Here is a 23437-nt window from a genome sequence, read left to right as displayed (position 1 = left end):
TTTGTTCATTTTGTTCACTTTTGATGCAGTTTAACGAGCACTGTAGCACCTCCTGGAAGAGATGGGAAAATGAATTAAGCCTGCAGTTTAGTGCTAATCTCTTGATTTGAGTTCTGTTGTTCCACCTAGACATGTAAATGCACTAAGATTTTCTTAGTGGAAAGTAGCATGGTGGGCTCAACTTGAGAGATGAGCTGTAAATGGACCCGGCTGTTGAGAAGTGCAGGCCATCTGTTCTCTGTGAAATAAAGCTTGCATAAAGTTTCAGAGATCAGGCACTTGAGGACTGAGTCAGAAGAAAGTAGTCCCTGTTCACAAAGTGTTTGAAATATTGCTTTGCTTGTATTGTGATAATGGTCTTATTTATTAGTTTTGGGGACATTTATTAGCATAAATGGAAGAGTAGCGATTTTCTGAGAACTATAATTTAGGGTTGGCATGTGTTACTATAGTTTGCCTAGTAGAGTCTCTTAAGTAAAAGAAGTTTAATTTGATCTCATCCCTCTGTTCCATTTTGTCGAAGACTTATTTGAATAGACTACTTTATTTAAATGGATTGTAACACAATCTTATAAATGTCTACTCAGAGGTAGGCCTCGCTGAGTTGAATGGGGCTTATTCACAGGTGAATATAATGAATGGATCTCCTAGCATGTTTACACGTGTATGCCTGAACCCATCTTTTACGTGCGTGTTCACGGAAGCACTGTATTACTTTGGGGGCTAATAATGTATTTATACCCTGCCCATCTGGCTGGGTTTCCCAGCCACTCTGGGCATCTCCCAAGAGAATATTAAAAACATGATAAAACATCAAACATTAAAAACTTCCCTATACAGGGTTGTCTTCAGATGTCTTCTAAAAGTCAGATAGTTGTTTATTTCCTTGACATCTGATGGGAAGGTGTTCCACAGAGTGGGGCAACTAGAGAGAAGGCCCTCTGCCTGGATGTTACTTGGAGGTGATTATGTACCGCATACAGTAATAGAAAAGGACTCAATTACTTTTAAAATACTAACGTTGTTTTGCTGGCTTGGTGGGAATTAGCAAATGCCAACAAATGCCAATACAAACATATATAGAATATATATTTACCCAAAATGATGGACGGTTAATAAAATGGCTTTGTGGCTTGAAGTGTCAGTTCAGGGGGGGGAAATAGCAAGATGGTCCATTGCTACAAATTGCACAGGCAACCCAAACCCATTTGGCCTTGCCCATAAGCTTGAATGGTTTCTATCACAGAGACTGAGAGAGGTGGGGATATTGTCTTATATGAAATGAGGTAAGCACTAGAGAGCCAAGCAAATTGCAGCGGAAGATACCTAAGTGCGCCAGGAAGAAAAATCTTGAATACAAATGACTGCAGTTTGGGCTGGCATGAGGTTTCAGAGACAGCAAGATTAGGGCAATGAGAAAGAGATAGAAAGGAGATACTAATAATTGCTTGTCCTGATGAAGGGAAGCTGGTACCTTGTCATCCTCATCAGACGATGTCATCACACTCATCACTGCAAACAGATTTGTTGTAGTCTGCATGTGACATTATGTCTAGATAACTATCCCAGAAATTCTGACTATAGCCTGCTGTGAGTAGCTTATAAATTCTAGCTTAAATATTTGATAGGTCTTGTGGCAAGGATGACCTTTTAAATTCTTTATTCATAAGAATTAAAAACCCTTTCTCGGTGCTTTCACAACTTGAGCATAATGTAAAGCTAAACTTGATTAGTTTTGTAATATTGGAAAGTTCCACAAGATCAGTATCTTACTGGGAAGATCACCACTACACGAACTCAGTTCTTATGTGCATTCCATCTTTCTTAACCATATTCATTCAGTTTTTGTTCTGGAATGCATTCAGGCCTGATTGAATGCTGATTCTGCCCCCCCCCCCCGCCAAAGTTGGAGTTAATTATCATTGATGTGACCATGTTTTAAGGTTTATTTGTTATCTGCCTTGAGTTCCCTTTGACAAAAAAATTTATAGGACATAAATTTTAAAAATGAACAATGCTATCAATATATGTAGCTTCAGAGCTTAAAATATAGGCCCTTAGACCCTGAAACAAGGTCTTTAAATTTGTGCAAGCACAAGTTCAAGACTCTGCATAAGAGAATGAAGGAAGGTTCTTGCCATAAATCAGCCTCGGAGATTAGAAAACCCATGGAGAGCTCTGACTGACATCATCCCTGACCATTGACCATGCAGGCTAGGGCTGGTGGGAGCTGGAATCCAGTAATGTTAAGATGGTCCTGTGATGACTGCCCCTGAACTAGAATATTGCTACCTTTAACAAGGAAATATATCAAATGCAGAATAAATGCTTGCAGAATTAGCAGCAAATATCCAGCAAGCAAAAAGATGGAAGAGATGAGGAACCTGTGGCCCTCCAGAGGTTCTTGGGCTCCAACTTTGCTCAGCCTCTGCCAACATGGTTAATCGTCAGAGATGATGGGAGTTGTAGTCTAGCAACCTCTGATGGGCACCACGTTGGCTACTGTTGTTCTAGTTCATTTCTCTGCCTGCAGCTAGAGCAGGAACCTGTGCCAAGATAAGCAGGGTTCTCCTTGTTAATGTGGCAGTAAAGAACAGGGAACAATAAGGATGCCATATTGGTTGGGTGAAGAGACCTGTTGCTGGCTTACAGATGTGATTGAAGAACACAAGGCACAAACTTCATAGGGCGTATACTTTGTGCTGGGCACCTGGGCACAATAGTTGGAAGAAGCACTGAATTCTGACTTCATGGTATTTCTTTTGCTTTTATGACAGCTCTTATTGAACACTCTCTTTCCATGACATCTAAGCAAACTAGGGAGGCAAACTGCTTCTTCTTCTACTCAGTGGATTGTTTTCCCCAGAGTAACTTTTTGCTGGCTTTTTATGAAGTGCCTAGCAAAGAGCCAATTCGGGGAGTCTGTTTCAGGTCCTTCAGCACCAAGTGGCACTTTTAAAGCACATTTATCTCTAGACGTTGAGAGCAAGCTTGCTGTCCTTGGCAAGGAAGAATCATACACGTGGCATGATTAGAGAAGGGCTCATCTCTTACTATTTTGCATGTTCGGTTTTGCAAACCAAAGGAGGAGCTAAACATAGTTAACAATAGTTATTGGGAAAGCACACTTTTCTGGAAGGGAACTAGGGAGGCAAACAACTATTGATTCTACACAGTGGATTCCCCCCCCCCCCAAGTAACTTTTTGCTGGTCCTGCAATGAGCCAATTTGCTATTAGGTCACAGGGAGTCTGTTTCAGGTCCTTCATCACCAAGTGGCACTTTTAAAGCACATTTATCTTTAGATGTTGAGAGCAAGCTTGTTACCCTTGGCAAGGAAGAAGCATACACGTGGCATGATTAGAGAAGAGCTCGTCTTTCTCTTACTAGTTTTGCATGATCAGTTTTGGAAACCAAAGGAGGAACTAAACATAGTTACAAGTTATTGGAAGAGCACACTAATTCTAGATATTCCGGTAAATGTGCATGCATATTTGCCAGTGATATAGCATCTGCTGTCCCCTCAACTCACCATTTTAGGGGTATGTAGGGGGGCATGGGGATGCAGGTGGCGCTGTGGTCTAAACCACAGAGCCTAGGACTTGCTGATCAGAAGGTCGGCGGTTTGAATCCGCACGACAGGGTGAGCTCCCGTTGCTTGGTCTCTGTTCCTGCCAACCTAGCAGTTCGAAAGCACGTAAAAGTGCAAGTAGATAAATAGGTACCACTCTGGCAGGAAGGTAAATGGTGTTTCCGTGCGCTACTCTGGTTCGCCAGAAGCGGCTTAGTCATGCTGGCCACATGACCCGGAAGCTGTACGCCGGCTCCCTTGGCCAATAAAGTGAGATGAGCGCCGCAACCCCAGAGTCGTCCATGACTGGACATAATGGTCAGGGGTCCCTTTACCTTTACTAGGGGGATATGAGGGGAAACATCACCCATTATGTATTCAAGCCATGCAACAGTCTTGTAAAGTCCCCTGGTAATTATCTCCATATTGCAAGGATGGATGCTGAGAAAAGCACACTCTTCGCAAGGGCTTTGAACATGTTTGAATAACCAAAACTTATCCTGGTGATGGAACATGATTAGGGATGGGTAGAGTGGGGAATCTGTTTTTTCTTAATTGAAGTTGTACTTGGATTAGCAGAATCTAGCACTATTAGCATCTGATCACATTTCTGAGGCTTTGCTTAAGATGCAATATGCTTTATTTCAGCCTGATGGAGATAATAGGTTTTAAGCAATTATACCCAGGCTAATTCCTTTGATAAGCACTTTGCATTATCCATTAAAAGAAAAGTCAGTCGACAAGGGACGAGCAATGCATGCGTATCTCAGATGGCTTCTCTTGTTCACCTTTCCCAAATACCATGGGATAGTAATTCTTTAGATCTTCTGGGACATAAAATCCTGCTTGAAGACTGCAGCAAAACTGTATTGTATGCAAGTGACGTTTGGAGCATGACATTTAACCACTTCTAGGCTGATTATAGCTTAGCCATAAAGATTCCAGTTTGGGCTATTCTAATGGAGCTTGTACTGCTTTTGCTGCACAGCGCCTAGTAAGATGGCAGATTTCTGTGCTGGACAAGGCAATTGCAAGGAAAGAGTATGACCTTTTTTAAGGATAGACACTGTGCCACATGCTGTAATGGTCTGCCCAAAAGAAGGGATTAAAAATCTAAAGTGGGAGGAATCTGTGGGGTTAGGGCAAGGCATACTTCCTTAAAGTAGATTTACGCAATTGTATTTCAAATGGCTAGTAGAATTTTGACTCCTAACCATTCTATATGCTTTTGTCCGACTGCAAGCTCAGTATATAGTAAAGGTTGTTATTGGATAGATTCTCTTCATAAATGGTACCGTAGGGATAACCCCACTATATTCAGCAGTTTTATAACTCTAAATAGTAGTGTTCATAAGCTTTTTCTTCTTCTTTCATTTGTGGGGAAGGTTGGTGGGAAATAATTGCTGAGGTCAGTTCTTAACAAGTTTAGAAACAGGATTGCAATGCCACAGAAGAGCTGATGAATTACATTTGAGTTTATCACATCGCTTTGCATGTGCTTTTGACACACCGGGGTCCACTGTTTCCTCTGTGTGCACAAGTTAGCACTATGTGTACAAGTACACATCTAAATTGTGTGTTTTTGGATATTCGTGGCAGTGCAATTTTTGATCGCAACTTACTGAAAAAGGAGCCACCTGCTCTGGTGTTGTTAAGAAACACGTTGTGACAGATAACAAAACAAGTAGTCTAAATAATCATCTAGGAATATGGTACCATGCACAGAAGTATAGAGAAAACTGTGCATTGTGACATATCAGAAGGACATGGAAAGCAAATCTCTGGGGAGTATCTAAATGAAGTGCTGGGAATGGTTAGTGGGGCGAAGTTGAAAATTACTGAGAAAAGTAATTTAAGACTGCTATCCTATACTTATGTGGGAGTAGGGTCAAATGAAACTTGCATCTGAATAAACATATATAGGATCCTACTGAAGGTATTTTTCATTTGGCCCCCAAAGAAGCCAGTTGTAGCCAAGTGCCTTTCATATAGAATCATAGAAACTCAGAGTTGGAAAGGATCCAAGGGTTATCTAGTGCAACCTTCAATGCAGGAATCTCAGCTAAAGCACCCATGGCAGATGGCCATCCAACCTCTGTTTAAAAACCTCCAAGGAAGGAGAGTCTACCACCTCGTGTGGAAGTCTGTTCCACTGCCAAACAGCTCTTCCTGTCAGAAAGTTTTTTCCGAATTTATTTTCACCATGATGGAAGAGCATAAGAGATTGGCTTTTATCATATTTGCAAATGACCTAAAGGATAGATAGCATGGCTAAAAAATTATGAGCACAAGAAAGCAATGTACTCTAGATAATTGGTACAGAGGAGGCTATTACGAAAACATGCTATAACAAAATGAAATGGAGGGTTGTAATTTAAATACAAAATGCATCGTGTTCAGATTCTTGGTTAGTAGCCATCGTTGTATCTTGGAAGCAGTGGGTGGCCAGGTGAGTGCATGCATTTTAAGGTGTATGCAGATGTATATAACTTTAGCAGTGAGCCTGCTTTGGAATGATACTTGATGCATCTTGCTCATATATGCACCCTTCCCCCCCACCCCCACATTGCAGACTGTTCTTGTTTTCAGAAGGAGCAGGATTTGCAAAGCACTGATTAGCCAACCCTTGGCATCAGTCATGGAGATGCCTCAAAGCAGTTTTTAATAAGAGTTAGGCTGAGTGTGGCCTAGACTCTTTCAGAAAGTGTGTGTGTGTCTGTCTGAATGCCACTGCTGAATACTGGCATTATTGGGAGGTAGTTAGCCCATAGGGGCAACCATCATTTCCCCCCAACAATGCCCCTTTGATATAGCATTGTTCCTAATCAGACATTCTTGAGGGTAGAATGCAGCTGTTGATTGCATTTCTGCCACTGCCTCTGCTTTTCATAAAAGGAGGGTGAACTTGAGGAGCTCCTGCACATCACCTTGTATCATTATAGTCAACCTCACCCCCCCCCCAAATACAGAATTTGCCTCCCATCTCACACAAGCGGCAGAAAACATCTCTCCCCTTTATAGGCCCTGGGTTTAAAAAAAGGTTAAAAGGGGGCTTAAAAAAACCCCCAAAGCCCTGCTGAACGAACGCTTGAGCAGATGAACCTACAGTGCATTTGGGGGGAAGCCACAAAAGAGGATAGTCCACTTGGCTGGGTGACGGGGGAGGTAGATAGGATAGTTTTTAATCTGAAGGCAGTGTGTGTGTGATTTTGAGGGAATACAATTGAGGGGAACAGAGCTCACTCAGCAACAGAAAAATGAACACCCCGTAACCTGTATGGAGATTTTTATGCAAACCTTAGAATGTGCTGCTGCTTTAACATATCCAGAGTTGGGAAGGATAAAAATCACTAATGCAGGGGAAGGCAGTATGTGTGGCCCTCAGGCTTATTAAGTGGGTCATGGCGGGGGGGGGGGGAGGAATCACTTTGTATTTTATTTTTCATGTTATAGTATAATATGCTTTTAAAACATACTGGATGCTTATTTATAAAATTGTGTTTGTGCCAGTGTATGTACCACTATCACTTTAATTGAACCCTTATTCTGAAGAAGTAGCTTTTATAATTAATTTGTGTGCTTTATGTATTGGGGCATTGGTATTCAGGTTCAACAAATTTTGCAATAATGGTTCACATTTTGTTCCAGGGGTGTTGTTTTTTAAGGGGGGGGCATAGGTGACAGGAGGGAAAAGGAGGGGGGGATGTTGTCTTTGACTTAGTCAGATTCTGCAACATAGTATATTGGCTGTGTAATATACCTGAAGTTGTTTTGTTAGTACTGTGGATAAATCTGAGTTAAATCAGACAGAACCCTGAAGGTTTGAATCATTTATAGACAGCATCTAATTCCTTTTCTTATGCCAGATTCAATTTTCTTAAAACCCTTCAGAAAATTCTTATAAGCAGTGTTCTTTTCTTCCTCTGTTCCTTTTGAAGGCAGAATAACCTTTTGCTTCCCCCTCCTCACCAAGTGCTTCAAGATTCAGTGCTTTAGTTGACATAGAAGAGAGCCTTACTGACCTTTGCAAGGATGGTAGGTTGAACAGAACCCGCTAATCCTTGTATAAATATGCAGGCCTTGTTAGAAATAATTCCTTTGATGTCTCCATTTTGGAATGTTGCTGTTTTTGGGGATGAGCAACTACAATCTGCATCCCAAAGAAAAATGCAACTTCCTGTTTGTTAGAAATGTGAGCATCTTCTGTGAGAAGCATGGAACACTATGTTTTTCTGCAATAACTTGATTTTTTTAAAAAAACTATTGCCAACCCCAGAATATTTGGATTGTGCCTGGTTATCTGGTGGTGGTAGGGTGTGTGTGTGTGAATCTTTCTCCTTAGCCTCAACATTGAACATCTCTGCACTAAATGTTGATTTGGTGGAAGCTGTCGGCAAGCAGCTAGATTCTTTACTAGTGAGAACACACTTGACTGAACAGGTTTTATGAGGACAATGTCAGCTAAAGGATGGCTGATAGGTAAAATGTGGACTTTCCTGTCAGCTTCCCTATAGTTTTAATGCTATAGTTTAATGCTATAATTGTTTGAGATGCTTATGTGGCTCAAATTGGAGACTAAAATTATTGATGTGTGGTACTCGGCAAATCCTCCAAAAGCCTGTATCTCCCCTGCCTTATTTGTACCCCTTCTACTTTTTTCAAATTTAAAATGTTCCCCTTTTAGCAGTTTGTATCATTAGATTTCTATTTAAGCACATGCAAAGTACTTGGGATTATTACATCACCAAGGTTAAAAATGTTATGGCATATGAACTGTGAAGTTATCTCTGGTTCCCACAGCATTAACCCTGCTGCATTATGCAGATGTACAGTAGAAATAAATGTCCTTGCAAAATGTATTTCTGTGTCTGGCTAGATATGCCCTGAGGAAAGTGCATTACAAGAAATGCTGTGGTGAAGGTGATGTAATAATCTGTTTTATTGGTTGGCTGGGCTGTTACAGAAAACTCTCATGGGTTGCGTGCCTGCTTTTAATATTGGCTAATGTTCCTGATGGCCTGCAGAATGGGATCCTGATCATATGTGACTTGAATCGTAGTTGTCAGAGGTAACACTGGAATAATCAGTTCAGTGAAACAGAGGCCATTATCGACAGGAATGGATTGTGTAGCATATGCTTCATAGAATGGAGAGAAATAATTATTGTCACTGTCAAATAATTATTGGCAGCAAGGGGCCATAGCTCACTGCTAAAAACGTATGCTTTAATAATAACACGAGATGAACTTTGCTGGACCAGACAAAAGTCCTATTTAGTTCAGCAGTATGTTCCCACATTGGCCAACCAGATGCTTAAGGGAAACCCACAAGTAGCACATGAATACAATAGACCCCTACCACTCATTTCTCATAGCAGCTGGCTTTGCCTCTGATACTGGAGATGATATACAGCCATCATAACTACAGCCCATTGATAGTCTTGTTGCCCATGAATCTGTCTCCTCCCCTTTTAAAGCCATCCATGTTGATCACCATTGCTACATCTTGTGGAAGCAAATCCCATAATTCTAACTGTGTACTCTGTGGAGTATTTGTTTGGTCTGTCCTGAATCTCCCACCATTCAGTTTCACTGGATGGCACCACACCATTCGTAATTTTATATAGAGACCCTTTCTATGTAGAAGCTCCCAAGTTCAGTCTCTTGCATTTCAAACTATAAGGATACCGGGTAAAAGAAAGAACCTTGGTTCAGGGCCAGGGTTCAGCAGTCTGATGTGAGCTGGGCACTGGGAACCAGCATTCATGGGAAGGAAACAGGAGTCTGGGCTGAAGAGCAAATCAGGCCCAAAGGGAACAATGAAAATATATAGAAACATGCCAGAGCTTAGGAAGACCTTGGTGACTGAGTAGGGCTTAACTCATGGATAGGGAACCTGTTGTTCTCAGGTGTTCTTAGACTCCATGACCAATGGCCAGGGATGTGGTCCATAGACATCTGGAGGGCCATCCCATCTCTGGCCTAAGAAGTTCTCTTAGAGCGGGCATCCCCAACCTTCGGCCCTCCAGATGTTTTGGACTAGAATTCCCATCATCCCTGACCACTGGTCTTGTTAGCTAGGGATCATGGGAGTTGTAGGCCAAAACATCTGGAGGGCTGCAGGTTGGGGATGCCTGTCTTAGAGTCAGGGCCAGCCAAATACATTTTCCTACCTGAGGTAAATAAGGAAATGGCAGACTCCTGGGAATTGTAGGTTGTTTTTTTTAAGAATACAGGAAGTGGGACTGAACAGCGTGGGGGTGACTTCCTGTGGGGACCTCTCTCTCCTCCATTCTTTCATCTCTCCCTGCCCAACCTGGCCCATCTTGGGGATAAGGGGAAAGGAGTGAGGGGGAGGGAAGCAGGGCAGTAGCAGTGGTGGCAGCTCCTAAGGTCTGGCCCAAAATGGCCTGCTGCAGTTGTCTGAGAGGGAGGGGTGGGTCGGACAAGGCGAGAGAAAGAGAGGGTGCTGGAAAGGCCTGCTGGTCGGTGACAAGGCTACAAGATGGCTAGAGTTGCTGACAGCTGCTGCTTGGCATGGCAGCATGTTTGGGGCAAACGAAAGATCACTGTCTGCTGCTGAGCTTGCTGTGAGACTGATCTGGCAGGGCGGGGATAGGTAACTGCATAGTCAGATCTACTGTTGGAAGTACCAGGGAGTGGGCCAGAACCACGGCTGCTCAATGGAAGTGCTGAGGAGTCAGGAGCTGGTTTACGCTGCTGCCTCTCAGCTAACTGCCACCAGTAAAACAGCCAAAGGAGCCACACGCTCAAAGAAAGCACAGACACGGAAACCACACACTCAAGGAGAAGGGGGGGGGGGCAAAAGGGAAAGAAAAGGGAACAGGAGACAGGGAATAAAGGACTCATGTGCTCACCACAATATTGTGAAGTAATCAGGGAGAGTAAAGTTAATTCGGTCCAATCCAGGTGGTGACAGTATTGCTATCTTGTCCATTCATGTGCTGCCATGGGCCTTCCCAGACCCACCCTGCCTTCCTTGAAGGCTGCTGAAACGCTTCCTCCTCGGCTGCCAGCTTCCTGGGTGAAGAAAGCTGATGTAATACTGGCTTCCACACCTTTATCCTACGGCTTTCCCCAGCCCTAATTGTCTAGGGAAAGTGTGTCTATGTTTAAGGCTGTTGTGGTATTGAGAATTGCTGTTGAGCTGTTGCAGCATTTTGGGGTGCTACTGTGACAGTCCTGCAAGAAACCAAGCACGCACATGACAGTGTGGGATTAGACATCCTTAAAGTGATTTTGTTTGGAGGCTGAAATTGAAGCATCTCTGCAGCTGAAATGGTTATTCCTTTTATGGAAAGTCTTGAGCTGCAAATAAAAGCAGTGCTTGCTTAGCATTCTTAGGAAATGAGAGATCCTACCAAAGCCCATTTGTAGCTCTTGGAGATTTTTGGGCTTCAAAACAAGCCCACTGCAAGGCAGAAGAGGTTTTGGCTTTCCACATGGCTGACTGAAACACTTAGGACTTGTGAGGAGCAGCTAACGTATTTAATGAGGCTCAGTGTTCTTCTATGTAGGGAGAATTGATTCAGACCAAAGTGATTTAAATCAGCAAGATATAAGGCTAATTATCATTGATTTTAAATTGAATTTCCTGTTGATGCTCCTTCATATATTTCCTAAACTGGGCTTCAGAACTGGTCACTATACAGTGTTATTTTACAACTAGAGAATTATTTACACTGTTTCATTCTTAGAACAGCACCTTAGCATTTTTCACACTGTACACATCTTGTATGTGAAAGATCATGACATGGCTGACATTATTAGGTCCAGTAATAGTGTTGCCTGAGTAGATATGTGGACATATCTGTGCTTGCTCCAGGGTCTGATCCCTATATTTGTGTCTATTGTAGCTGGTAAGCAGCTGTTTTAGGGTGGGGTGGGGGCTGTCTCTAAGAAAATGCTTCCCTACCACCAAAGGCCTGGGTAAAGAAGATATAATTACCCAGGATAAGCTGTTGATCATTGATACATTGGGGTGATTTAGATGGACAACAAATGGCTCAGTCACTTTCTCTTCTAGGGCTGTCCTGTAATACAGTGGTACCTCTAGCTACGAACTTAATTTGTTCTGGAGGTCTGTTCTTACCCTGAAACTGTTCTTAACTAGAGGCGTGCTTTCGCTAATGGGGCCTCTTGCTGCTGCTGCGCCGCCAGACACGATTTCCGTTCTCATCCTGGGGCAAAGTTCTCAACTCGAGGTAACTCTTCCAGGTTAGCGGAGTTTGTAACCTGAAGCATTTGTAACCCGAGGCGTTTGTAACTTGCGGTACCACTATAGGTTGTTCCTGAGTTATCAGTCAGGTCTTCTTGTCCTGATGTAAATCCCTAACTTGTGAGTCTTTGTCAATCAGAAACAGATGCCGTTCTGCCATGGGGCATGGCTACAGACAATGGATTATGTAGGATATGCTTAGTGCCCTGTATGTTGTCTTGCTCCCTGTCTCTCCAGCAGCAGCTCTAGATGCTTGACACCAGTGAACACTGAGATGGGGAATAAGGGTTGCATTTCTTTTGTGTTTTCCATTTGAAATATTTGAACCCCCAAAATGTGGGTGTCATTCTTACAATGAAAGCTCAAGGGCTGTAGGGGGCAGAGATCTCTCCCGCTCCATGCTGTTGTCTTTCATATCATGATCATGCATCAAAAACACAAGCATTGTGAAATCATTCAAATTGCAACACTGCTGAAGTTCGATAGATGATACTTTTGTGTCTATAGGATTCCAGGACGTTTTGTTTACTATGAATAAAAGAGAAGCAGGAGAAAACCTTTGATTGCTATTTATAGAAGAAAAGCACAAGGCATACTTCGTAATTTGATTCAAAGTTGCAGTTTTGAACTTCCTCTTCTGTTACCATTAAATAATCACTTAAGTCCATAACTTATCACAGCAATGAAAATGTTAATAGCATTAACTGATGAGAGATGTCTAAAACATTGAAATGCTGCAAAGGAAACAAACCCTTGGTGGCATGCCTCTTTAACCAAAATGATTAAAACCTTCAGAATATCCAGACACCAGAATATCACCAGAATTGGTGACTCTCTTTTCAGTCATGGCCAGGCAGCTCATTTCAAATTACTTCTGTTTCTGAAACAAGACACACCATTTCATCTGCAAACTAGATGAGGTGGTAATTGGACTCTTTTAAATTCTTGACTCAGTTTTGTTAACTCTTCTAAAGTGGAGCTGTACATAGTGCAGATGAAAGGGAGGATCAAGGAAATCATGTTTGTGGAAAGAACAAGAATTCTTAAATTGTGGCTGACAGTATTCACAATCCCAGATGGCATCCAATGACAAGTCGAATATGGAAGTAGTGAAGAGGAGCAATGTCCCAAAGGCCACCCATTGCATTTCACAACTAAGCAAGGATTTGATCTTGCCTTCTGCCATTTCAACCCACTGCGCACTCTCCTAATTCACTGACAAACATTTTCATCTAAAACATTCCAATATACCATCAATTAAACGGCAAACCATAGTGTCCTTTTTTCTTTCCTGCCTCCCCACGGCTCCCTGTGTGTGTGTGTGTGTGTGTGTGTGTGTGTGTGTATTACACACACACACACTCTCTCTCTCTTGCAATTTTAACTTACAATCCTTTGTCCCGTCCCCCCCAGCTTCCTGCCACGGGCGTATTGTGAAGGTGCCTGCAGGTCCTCTAGTGCGAGTTGAGAGCACAGAGGTGGTGATTCCGTGCAACGTTAGTCAATATGAAGGACCCAGCGAGCAGAACTTTGACTGGGAGTTCTCTAGAATCTCTGCTCCGGACTCTAGATTTGTACAAGTAGTGAGTACTTGGGACCCTTGGTTCACGTCTCAGGAGTATAAAGATCGGGTTGACGGTAAAGAGATCACATTGAGGCGAAACAGCAACAACTCTGTGGAACTCGTGATTGGAAACATCCGCCCCACTGACCAAGGGATGTACCGATGCACAACGCCCAGCACAGATTCTGTCGTTCAGGGAAATTACAATGCTGTAGTCGAAGTCAAAGGTACTTCTAAAGGGTGAGGGGTATTTACAATTGGTATTGGGTCTTAGTGTAATTTTGCAAGTGATACGTGAAATGGCTGGAGTAGATGAAATCTAGCCAAATACACTTTTGTATAACCTGAAGGTAGACACTGCCCCATGTCCCATTGGTGCCATAGCACTGTCCTGTGTTTGCTTAACTGAAGCAGTGGGTTGGTGACTATCTCAACAGGATCACTTTAATTTATAAAACAAAGCAAATTGCTCAGAATAGCTCCTGTTATATTCCAGTCTCCCCCACCCTTCTTTGCTGACATTTGTTTCTAAACAAAGCATATTGGAAGGGGAAGTTTCTCTGCTAATAGATTTACTTGAAGAGGTAATTGTGGGTGGAGGTCTTTCTGAAGCTGAATAATTGATTGAGTTAAGGGAGAAAGTGTGGTGTATGAAAACACTTTTTTGCGCATGTTTTCCAATGTGAGTGATTTGTTTTGGCTCAGCGTACTCATTATGCTGCATAATTAGTCATCTCTTTCATGACAATCTACCACAGCTTGACTCTGTTTCATCGTTGCTTTATGTAAAGCCATTTATTATAACCCACACGCTTGATAACTTTCTTTTCTCCGAATAGTGATTGCGGATGGCTTAACCGTTGGTAGGTCAACAGCCCGCTCCACATCTACTTGGAACTTATCGGAAGGAGATGCGTTTCAGTTGCGCTGCTCAGCGTCCACCAATTCTTCAGAACACACACATCTGCATGTGTCTTGGGAATTCAGAAACGGGTTTGCCTGGCAAGAAATTCTCTCCTTGACGCATGAGGGCAAGTTCCAGCCTGGTTCAGAGTATAACGAGCGCTATATCAGTGGAGATGTGCGTTTAGATGCCATGGCCAATGACATTTACCGCTTGTCTGTGTCCCAAGCTCTTCCAACAGATGAAGGTGCCTATAGGTGTCGAGTGAGTGAATGGGTTAAAGGTGCAGATGCTTCATGGCAGAAGATCCAAGAGAAGGCTGTGGATATAGCAAATGTTGTGGTGCAGCCAACAGGTGAGCATGCAGTATTCATGAAATGATGTTGCCTGTATCAGCATCTATGTTGTAACACCATTGTGGCTGTGGGACAGAATGTGCAGGCCACCAACATTTGGTGTAAAGCCATAGTGGCTGCTCCCTTAAGTATCTCAGCACAGTATATAATATAGTAACAGTGTGTACTTTCCTCAGTACATGTGTTAGATACGTTGTGAAGGCACTGCAAATAAGAACTTAGATATTTGTATTTTCTTTGAATACCTACTGCATAGTTGTGTTTGGAATCTATTTAAAGCCTAGGCTTCATAACAGAGGACTCTTTTCTTTTTCAGTAGTTTGTATAGGATATTTGTGTAAAAGGTCTTGTTACCTGGCTTTAGGGATTGCCTAGGGCTAAAGGAGAATTTAAATCTACAGTTGTTTTAAGTTTGCAACTTTCCCCCCAATAGCTTAGCTACTAGACAGTAGTCTTTAAATGACTGTTCCCCTTCCTTTGTTTAAATATACCTGTGTGCAATGCATGTGCTTTGATGGATCATGCCAGGCTGCAAAATGTGTACAATGGTAGTTCTGGAGAAGGAAGAATAAGCAAGTTGGCCTCTTGGCAGCAAAATGAAATTATATGTTTTTGCAAGTATGCTCATACTGGACTTGCAATCCTTTAATCACCACACAGAGAATTTGAAAATGCCACAACAATCATTCAGATGTGGTTCAGTTCTTCATAGTAGTTAGCTTGTAAAATCTGATTTGTATTCCTTTGGGAGTGTGTCTTGGCTTTAGGTGTATTCATTATGAGAAACAACATCTCTGTGATGGTGAGAGACCCCCTTGATCTTCCCTGTGCTTGAAGTTATAATGCTTGTTATGTTGGAGTAGGTAGGCATGTGAGGTGTTTCCCCCCCCCCCCCCGGGAGGATTAATTGTACGTAGCAAAATGTAGAGCCATTTGGAACACCTTCTGTTGGAACGATGTCATAGCTAGACGTAAATTGTGTGAAGCTGGATTGACAGTGAATTTGATTAGAAAAATTTGTTGTGTCCTTGCAATATTCATGCACAAGGCAAAGCTAGCTGGTTTTTTATTCTAAGAAAACTGAAATTGCACAATGATTTGCTTCAGAACATAGAATTAAATAAGTAGTGAAACTTGGGGGGGGGGAGTTCACTGCCTGTTTTTCTATAGTTCAACAATAATATATGTGAGCTTTGCCTGTAAATATGTAGGCCACTAATTAAAAAAGCAGGCAGTAGAAGCCAACAGTTAGGCTACCTGCTGTATTAAAGAGTTGAAAATAACACTTTTTTGTCTTGCTTCCCTCCTGCCAAAAGCTTTAGGTGTGTTTATCACCAGAAGCAATGTATCTGTGACGGAGGGGGACTCCCTTGACCTTACCTGCAACTTCACAACAGACAGAAGTGGTATTTTCCAAGCAGAGGTCAGGTGGTACTTCAGTGAATCACCTGATAGCACCATGGCAGAAGCTCAGGTTTTGCTAAGTGCAGACCGTGATTCTGTTGTTAGTGATTCTACCCTCATCAGCCTCAGCCATGTGGATCGGAGTTCCTACCACCTATTGGTACGTGATGTGAGCACTGAAGATTCCGGTTACTACTACTGCCAAGCAACTCTCTGGGTGCCACAGCACAATGGTAGCTGGCACAAGGTAGCAGAGAGGACATCCGTGCCTGTCACTGTGGAGGTGTTGGCATTAGGTGAGTAGCTGGGTGGTGATGCTATAAAGTTGATGGATAATTTTTCTTGTGTAATGATAGGGAACCTGTGGCCCTCTAGAGGTGGTGTGCTTTGAACTTGCGTCAGTCCCTGCCAGTATGACCCAGTGGCAAAGTGATAATGGCAGTTGTAGTCCCAACAACCTCTGGAGGTCCACAAGTTTTCTATCCTGGGTTTATACCACAATATGGAAGTGAACAGAAAGTGGCATTCAATAGGAGTGATCCCTCCTGCCCTGGACTCCGTGTTGGAAGAAAATTATGTAGTTCTTAAAAATGCTAAACCCTTTAAGGCTTACCAGTTCATGCTCATTGGTGGTGTGTCCAACATGGCCTCTTAACTATACCAGCCATCCTGAGCTTTTTTTATGACTAGTCATGGGTGCCTTTTTGTGTCTAATGTGTCAGTCCTGAGAAAACATTTTAAAATGAAACGTTTGTTCTGATCAAATGTGGCTCTTTAACTTGACTTAAAAGAACACAAAGATGGAATAGTCTTAATATTTAAAGTGATCCCTGTCTTGGAAGAGAGAGGGGACATTCAAAAGCTTTCAACAAGCCCAAAGGTGGTGTTGGTGGGATATATAAGCTGGAGATCCCCACAGGACCTGCCGTGACGTAAAACAGACTTATGCAGTGCTGGTTGTTGTTAAGTTTCGGTCTTCTTTAGCAGCCTGTCTGAAAATACATGGGCTGCCATCCTCTGTAGCAATGTAATTTTTCCCATTAGTCATCCAAAGAGAAAATTCAAAATTGTTCAGTTTTTTTAGCTGGGAATGTTTAAGTTCTTCTTTAAAAACAAAACAAAATAAAATGTGTTCGCTCCAAAGACAAGAGACAGGAAGGGAAACAACTGATAAATAAAAAATATAGTCAAATGCACACTTGTTCTGAAGGCCACATCTGTAGTTTCTATCAGGAAGACTGTAGTCTGGCAAAGCTGCATAGTAGAATCTGGTCTCAGGTGGTCCAGCGACTCATCTAGACACCTTCTTGTGCTTTGATTTGTTGTTCTTGAGTGTGGCTTGGACGACTGGACTAATCCCACAGTCACTACTATAATGGTTCTTTCAGACCCATTGTCAGATCTGCTAGATTTCCTTGGGGAAATCCTAAGAATAATATAGATCACTTTCTGTTATTTTATGGACATTATATCATATGGAAAGATTAGGAGGTGAACCAGAAGTTTGTCTAGACAAAAACATTGTTTTTCACTTTTCCTTACCCCAATATTCTGCTTTGACTTTATGGAGAACTGTGTTTTCAGTAACTCTGTTTTCCTGGCTGAACTCTTAAGCTACTGAGATCTGCTTTTTATGCAGATGTTCTAGGAAATGAGCATCCAGGCAGGAGAGATATGGAAAACTGAAACCCTAGCACAAATTTCTAAAGAACCATGTTGTTCTGTAGAGTTTGCCTTGACGTGTCAGCATCTCTTAGAGGATAATTAAAAAAATCAAGTTTCTGGCTTTTGACTTTGCAATTAGGAGCCAGATGATTCTTGACAGCCTTTCAAGCAGTGGGAACAAGCATTTCTACTTATACTCTGCTGAAATTCAAGCATTGTGCATATACACTTCTGAATGTTATCATAGCACAATCGGAGATCTGGTTGATGGTAACCCAGTCCTGACAGCCACAGCATCTCTTGTACTTCAGAGAGCCAAGACAGCTGAAAATCCACTTCTGCAGTATTTGTACAATCCAATTTTAAACATGTTTATCTGCAAGTAAATCTCTTTGGCTGCGTTGCCGTTTAATAGCAAGCCCAGGAGTATAAGCTGATAAGAGATAATAGTGTAAGCCTGGCTAGTGATGTTGGTTTGTTTAGGCAATGCAAACCACAGCCTTGGATTTGGATGAAACTAAGCCAGCTGCCTTTTTATTATTTGTTTCTCTGCTCTCAAGGACTAGAATAGTGAAACAGCCCTTGTGCACTACCTAGCATGGTTTATGAAACTTCAGTTAGTATTTAGTGCTATGTGAAAATACAGCCATTGAGTTCAATAGGCTAATAGGTTACAGTGGTACCTTGGGTTAAGTACTTAATTCGTTCCGGAGGTCCGTTCTTAACCTGAAACCGTTCTTACCCTGAAGCACCACTTTAGCCTCCTGCTGCCGCTGCGCCGCTGGAGCACGATTTCTGTTCTTATCCTGAAGCAAAGTTCTTAACCTGAAGCACTATTTCTGGGTTGGCTGAGTCTGTAACCTGAAGCGTATGTAACTTGAGGTACCACTGTAGTTTAGAATTATAGCCTTAGAGGAATGAGAATAAGCTGTGCAAGTTTTTAAAGGAAAGGAAAGGAAATCTCAAGATGGCCTAATGATTTCCATCCTGCTTGCTGTAGGCCTAATTATGAGAGTGAGCTTGTCTCTCATTCTTCTCATCCATCAGACATCCCATCAAATGCAACTAAACAGAGAGGTGCCACTGATTCTGTACACTCAGTGTATTCTGTTACCAATATTATCTGGAAAGCCGTCAAAGACTGGATGACATCGACTTACAGCAAAATTATATGCTGGGGGGAGGTGTTTGTTCGCCCCAGAACATTGGTATCACTTTAACTTATTGTGTTCCATCATACCTCTCCTCCCTTTCGACTGTTGCCCATAGACTGGCCTTTACCAAAGCGAGGTTCAACGTTTTCCCCTCCAATGTCCTGAGACATAGATTCTCAAAGGGCCAAGACCCCGCCACGTGCGAATGTGATAAGGTGACGCCGGAGTCGCTCCAGCACATTATGTTCACCTGCCCCTTGTTTAATGTGCCACGGGCAAATTTGTTGGGATCAATCATACAGAAACTAGAGGGTACCCCACCAAAATTCCATCTTGCCCAAATCTTGCAGGATAAGGATTCCCACACGACCCTGAAAGTGGCTAGGTTCCTGGTCGCAGTCCTCTCCCAAAAGCGACGCCAAGGAGCGCTACAAGCTAATTAAGGCGTAACTTGCCTTTCCATCTTATAGTATTTTATTGTTATCGCGGTGTTTTAGCGTCTGTTTTTTCTTTTTTCTTTTTTTTTCTTTCCCCCCACGGCACAAGCTGTCACTTATGTGTTGTTTTTACCTGTATGGGCCTATGGCCGTAATAAATATTATCTTATCTCTTATCTCTATCTGGAAAGCATCCATAGCTTTAAAAGCTGCCTTGAATAGGGTGCCTCTTTTCTGCATTGAAAGTATTCTGTTGGTCAGTGGGAATTTCTTTGCCTTTGCATCCCAAATTAGTAATTATTTTGATCCCAGTTAAGGGGGAGGAGCAAAATGTTTTTCAAATGATCTTACATTGCCTGCGGGTGGGAAAAGCAGGAGAGGAATTCTCATCTGTAGTACATAAACTGCATCCAAAATTCAACAGCAGCCCCCTCCTACTTGATTGAAGTTTGAGAGCTTGGCAGGGTATTAAGTCGTTGAACTGTCAGCAAGGCTGTTCTTTGACAGCTGACAAGAGTGCAGGAATGAGGCTTATCCAGCAAGCCTTTTATTCCTTCCTGCTAAATCCTCTGTCTGAGAGTCAGTGTGAAGAGACTAGCTGGAGCACTCCTCTCAAAGCCAAAACTTGCCCCAGCCATCCTATTCCCTATAGGTCTTCCAAATGCTGGATATGATTAGCTGACATCCCATTTACCTTCAACTTTCTTCTATTTCCTAATGAGGGCATAAAAATGTTGTTGGTGCTTCTGTTTGGAAGCAAGCTGCTCCAGTGAATTATGTGGGCTGGTTCAGATTATCATATACCATTATGCTGAGCCAAGAACAAGCCTTTTGGCCGCACATGAGCAGCTCTTTTGCTCCTCCCTTCCCGCTAACAAACCAGGGAGACGTTGATTAACTATTTCTTCCTGTATCAGCCAAACCAGGAAATTAATTGTTGTGGAACAAGTAAAGGTATCAATCCAACTTCATACTAAGTTTTCATGTCCTGGCTTGTTCAGAAACTGTTAACCATAGTTTCCTTGTTTGGACAAAATAGTAAACTGTAGCAAAGCGGGGAGCAAGGGCACTGTGTGTGCATCCATAAGGCTCATTCAGATCTTGACTTATTAAGGTGAGGTATGATTGGCCAACCCAACCCTTTTTGTGGCTCATTAACTACCTTTCCCTCCACGACCTTTATAAATATTGGTAGTGCATTGTATTCCTTCTTTTCTGGGATCCTAAATATGGTTGCTAAGAGCAGAGAGTAGGCCCTTCAGAGTTCTTTCAGACTTGTGATTATGAAACTGTCAGAAGTTGTATTTAAAAAAACCAGTAAAGTTAACTTGAAGGGTATATTCAGTTTCTAGCACTGGCATTCAACACCAGGAACAAGTAAATGTGGGATGCTCTCCAATATTGGCTTGCTCTAGTGCCAGCTTTCCTCTGCCAAGGTCGCTGAAGTGGGCAATAAAATGAATGGTAAAGCAGTGTACAGAAACCTGACACGCACTTGGCATACCCTTCCAAAATGGGGAGCATGTTCATTAAAATGAAACATTTCCCTGAGAGGCAGACTTTGCAATTGCAATGCAGTGTTCTGTAACCAGAATGTTGCATTATGAAATTCCTACAGTATAGTGTGACTTACTAAATGTTGGCTTTAGAATCTGCCTTTTGTTTGACTTGGGGCTGCATGCCATGAAGATACTCCATTTCTGGGAATTACATGGTCCACTGTCACCAGCTAAGTAGTAAATGCCCCATCCTATGCCATGACTTGCAAGATGCCAAAAGAATGTTGCCGTTCTGAAATGATAAATGTGAAAATGTAGCCTGTATTCTGAATTGGTCTTTATTTCATACTTTTGTTTCCTTGTCTGTCTCCCTGCTTTTCAAAATGCTCTGCAGAGCCAACTTACCATGTGTTTCTGAATGCGACTAAAACACCTAAGTATGCAGAAGATCCCACAGAATTGGAATGTAGGATCACAGAGGCGCAGAACACTGAAACAAATGTGCGTTTCACTGTCTCATGGTACTACCGATTACCTATGCGCAGTGATGAAGTAGTGAAAGATGAACTTCTTGCCACCATGGATGCAGACTGGACGCTGGTAGTTGGGGACAGAAGCAAACAACGGGCCCAGAATGGGGAAATTATTTTCTCTAAACCAACTGTGGACACCTTCCGCTTACGAATCCAGTGGACCTCTGAAGCAGACAGAGGAGATTATTATTGTGTAATTTCTTCATGGAGCAGGCAACGAAATAACAGCTGGATAAAGATCAAGGATGTGGCTTCTGTGCCTGTAAGCATTTTATGGTCTACACAAGGTAGGAATCTTGTACAGCCTGACTTTAAAAACTTGTGATGCAAATTGTTGGTGACTCAGTGGCTTGCCTTTAGAGACTCCGAGATGGAAAATTTCTAAAGGGTTTTGATAGATGTATATACATCTGCCATTGCCATCTTTGGATGGGAAAGTGGATGAAAGTGGCTAATGATGAGATCAAAGATCACAGTACCATTTAGGAATGTTCAGCACAATACACAATAATTCCAAGCTAAGGTTGCTAAGAGCCCTGTGCTAGAAATATTTTAGGACAGCGTACACAGGGCTGGATTTAACTAATGTGTTTCACTTGGAGGAGTCTACATAAGGACTTCCACTAATGCATTGGGGCTTCCCTGCTTTCCTGTCCCCCAGCTCCAGCTCTCCCCCCCCCAATTGACTTGGAGGCATCAGGAGAACACCCAAAACAATGTGTGGAGGGAGAAGAGGGAAAATCATTCCATCCAGCAAGCACTCTGGCAATGCTGAATTCCTTCCACAGGGTGTTATTCAACTAAAATTTCCTCAGAGTGGTCCCACTGAAATGAATGAACATGGCTAGGTTAGGTCAATTAATTTCAGCAAGTCTGCTTTTAGTAAAGCGTAATTGAATATCACCCACACCATCACAAACTCTTGTCCAAACTCCTTCTGGCAATGTACCAGGAAGCAGCTTGAAATGTATGTGAAGGTGGAGTCCTGAGGAAATAGCAGCCGCAGGGAATTGGTGCAAGGAGTTGTGCAAGAGATTGAAGGTATATTTGGAATTCTTAGAGTTCATCAGATGCAGACTACACAGTCAGGATATTTTTTCACACCTAGGCGACAAGAGAAAAATTTGAAAAATGATATTACGTTTGTTTTGTTTAGAACGATTTGCAGACCATTTAATCACAACTCTCTACTCTTAAGTAGATGTGGGAGGTGGGGACATGGAAGATGGACCACAATGCTGGTTGCCACGGTGGCCTTGGATATCCAGCCCCCTCGGCATCATGATTAGAATGAAGGAAATCAAGTAATTGACTTGGATCATTATCAGATTCCTGTTCTTTTAATACAGTAAACTAACAGCTGTTTTTGGTTAGAGCTTTTATCTGATGGAAAGTTGTGTCTAGACAGCAGCCAACAGTCCTGATTGGGCACTCCTGCACATAACTTAACTTGAGTGTGGGAAACATGCTTTAAAAAGGCAAACTGCCCTTTTCCTTGGAACACCTTGTGTTCATTGCCTGTAGAAAGCACAAGCAGAAACTTGCATTAGTTCCCGAAAGCCCTGTGATCTGGCCCTGTGATATTCAAGAACAGACCAAAGCAGCCTCAAAGTCTGGGCTGTAAAGGGTGGAAGAAACAGAAACAGCATTTCCAAATCCACAAGCTTCAGAGCTGTCAACAGTCACCTTCATGAAGATTTTTCAGAATGTAATTATTTGTCGGCGGCAGCTACAATACTGTGTCATACTCTGCACTAAGGGCTGACTTGAAAGTTCATGTGATCAATGGCTTCAATTCTTGTTGAATGCCCGGGACAAGTTGCTACTTCTGAACCAGAGTTTTTCTGTCTCCATTTTTACATGCGGGGATCTGCCACAAGGTGTTTGTAAGAGTTGCTGTGTTCTTTTTCTGTCAACTTGCTTTGAGTATGTGTTTACTGAACCAGTCGAGAAGCAGTTTTGCCATGAGGCTAGATAGTGTACAGTATGCTGCACCAGGTATCCAATTAAAGCACTGAATCTGGGCTTGAAGTGTTCGATTGAAACAATTCATGCTATTATTCCTTCTTGAGTGATGGTCTCAGCAATACAAAGGCAAGGCTTCAGTGGTACT

The 23437-nt window shown here is 42.4% G+C and overlaps 1 protein-coding gene across 2 annotated transcripts in view; it reads left to right on the top strand.

Annotated features, from left to right (window-relative positions):
• Window positions 1–23437, top strand: part of PTGFRN (prostaglandin F2 receptor inhibitor) — an 81776-nt gene that overhangs the window by 15982 nt on the left and 42357 nt on the right. For both annotated transcript variants that reach the window (XM_083498597.1, XM_083498598.1), the window contains exons 2-5: window positions 13222–13599; window positions 14212–14631; window positions 15949–16332; window positions 21186–21611. In XM_083498597.1, the coding sequence (XP_083354723.1) occupies window positions 13222–13599; window positions 14212–14631; window positions 15949–16332; window positions 21186–21611 (1608 nt within the window). The remainder of the gene's footprint in view (window positions 1–13221; window positions 13600–14211; window positions 14632–15948; window positions 16333–21185; window positions 21612–23437) is intronic.

The sequence above is a fragment of the Podarcis liolepis genome (genome assembly GCF_965112155.1).
Source record: "Podarcis liolepis genome assembly, chromosome: 4".
Classification (NCBI taxonomy): domain Eukaryota; kingdom Metazoa; phylum Chordata; class Lepidosauria; order Squamata; family Lacertidae; genus Podarcis; species Podarcis liolepis.
The sequence above is the reverse complement of the archived record's forward strand: the minus strand, read 5'-3'. Positions and strand labels throughout refer to the sequence as shown.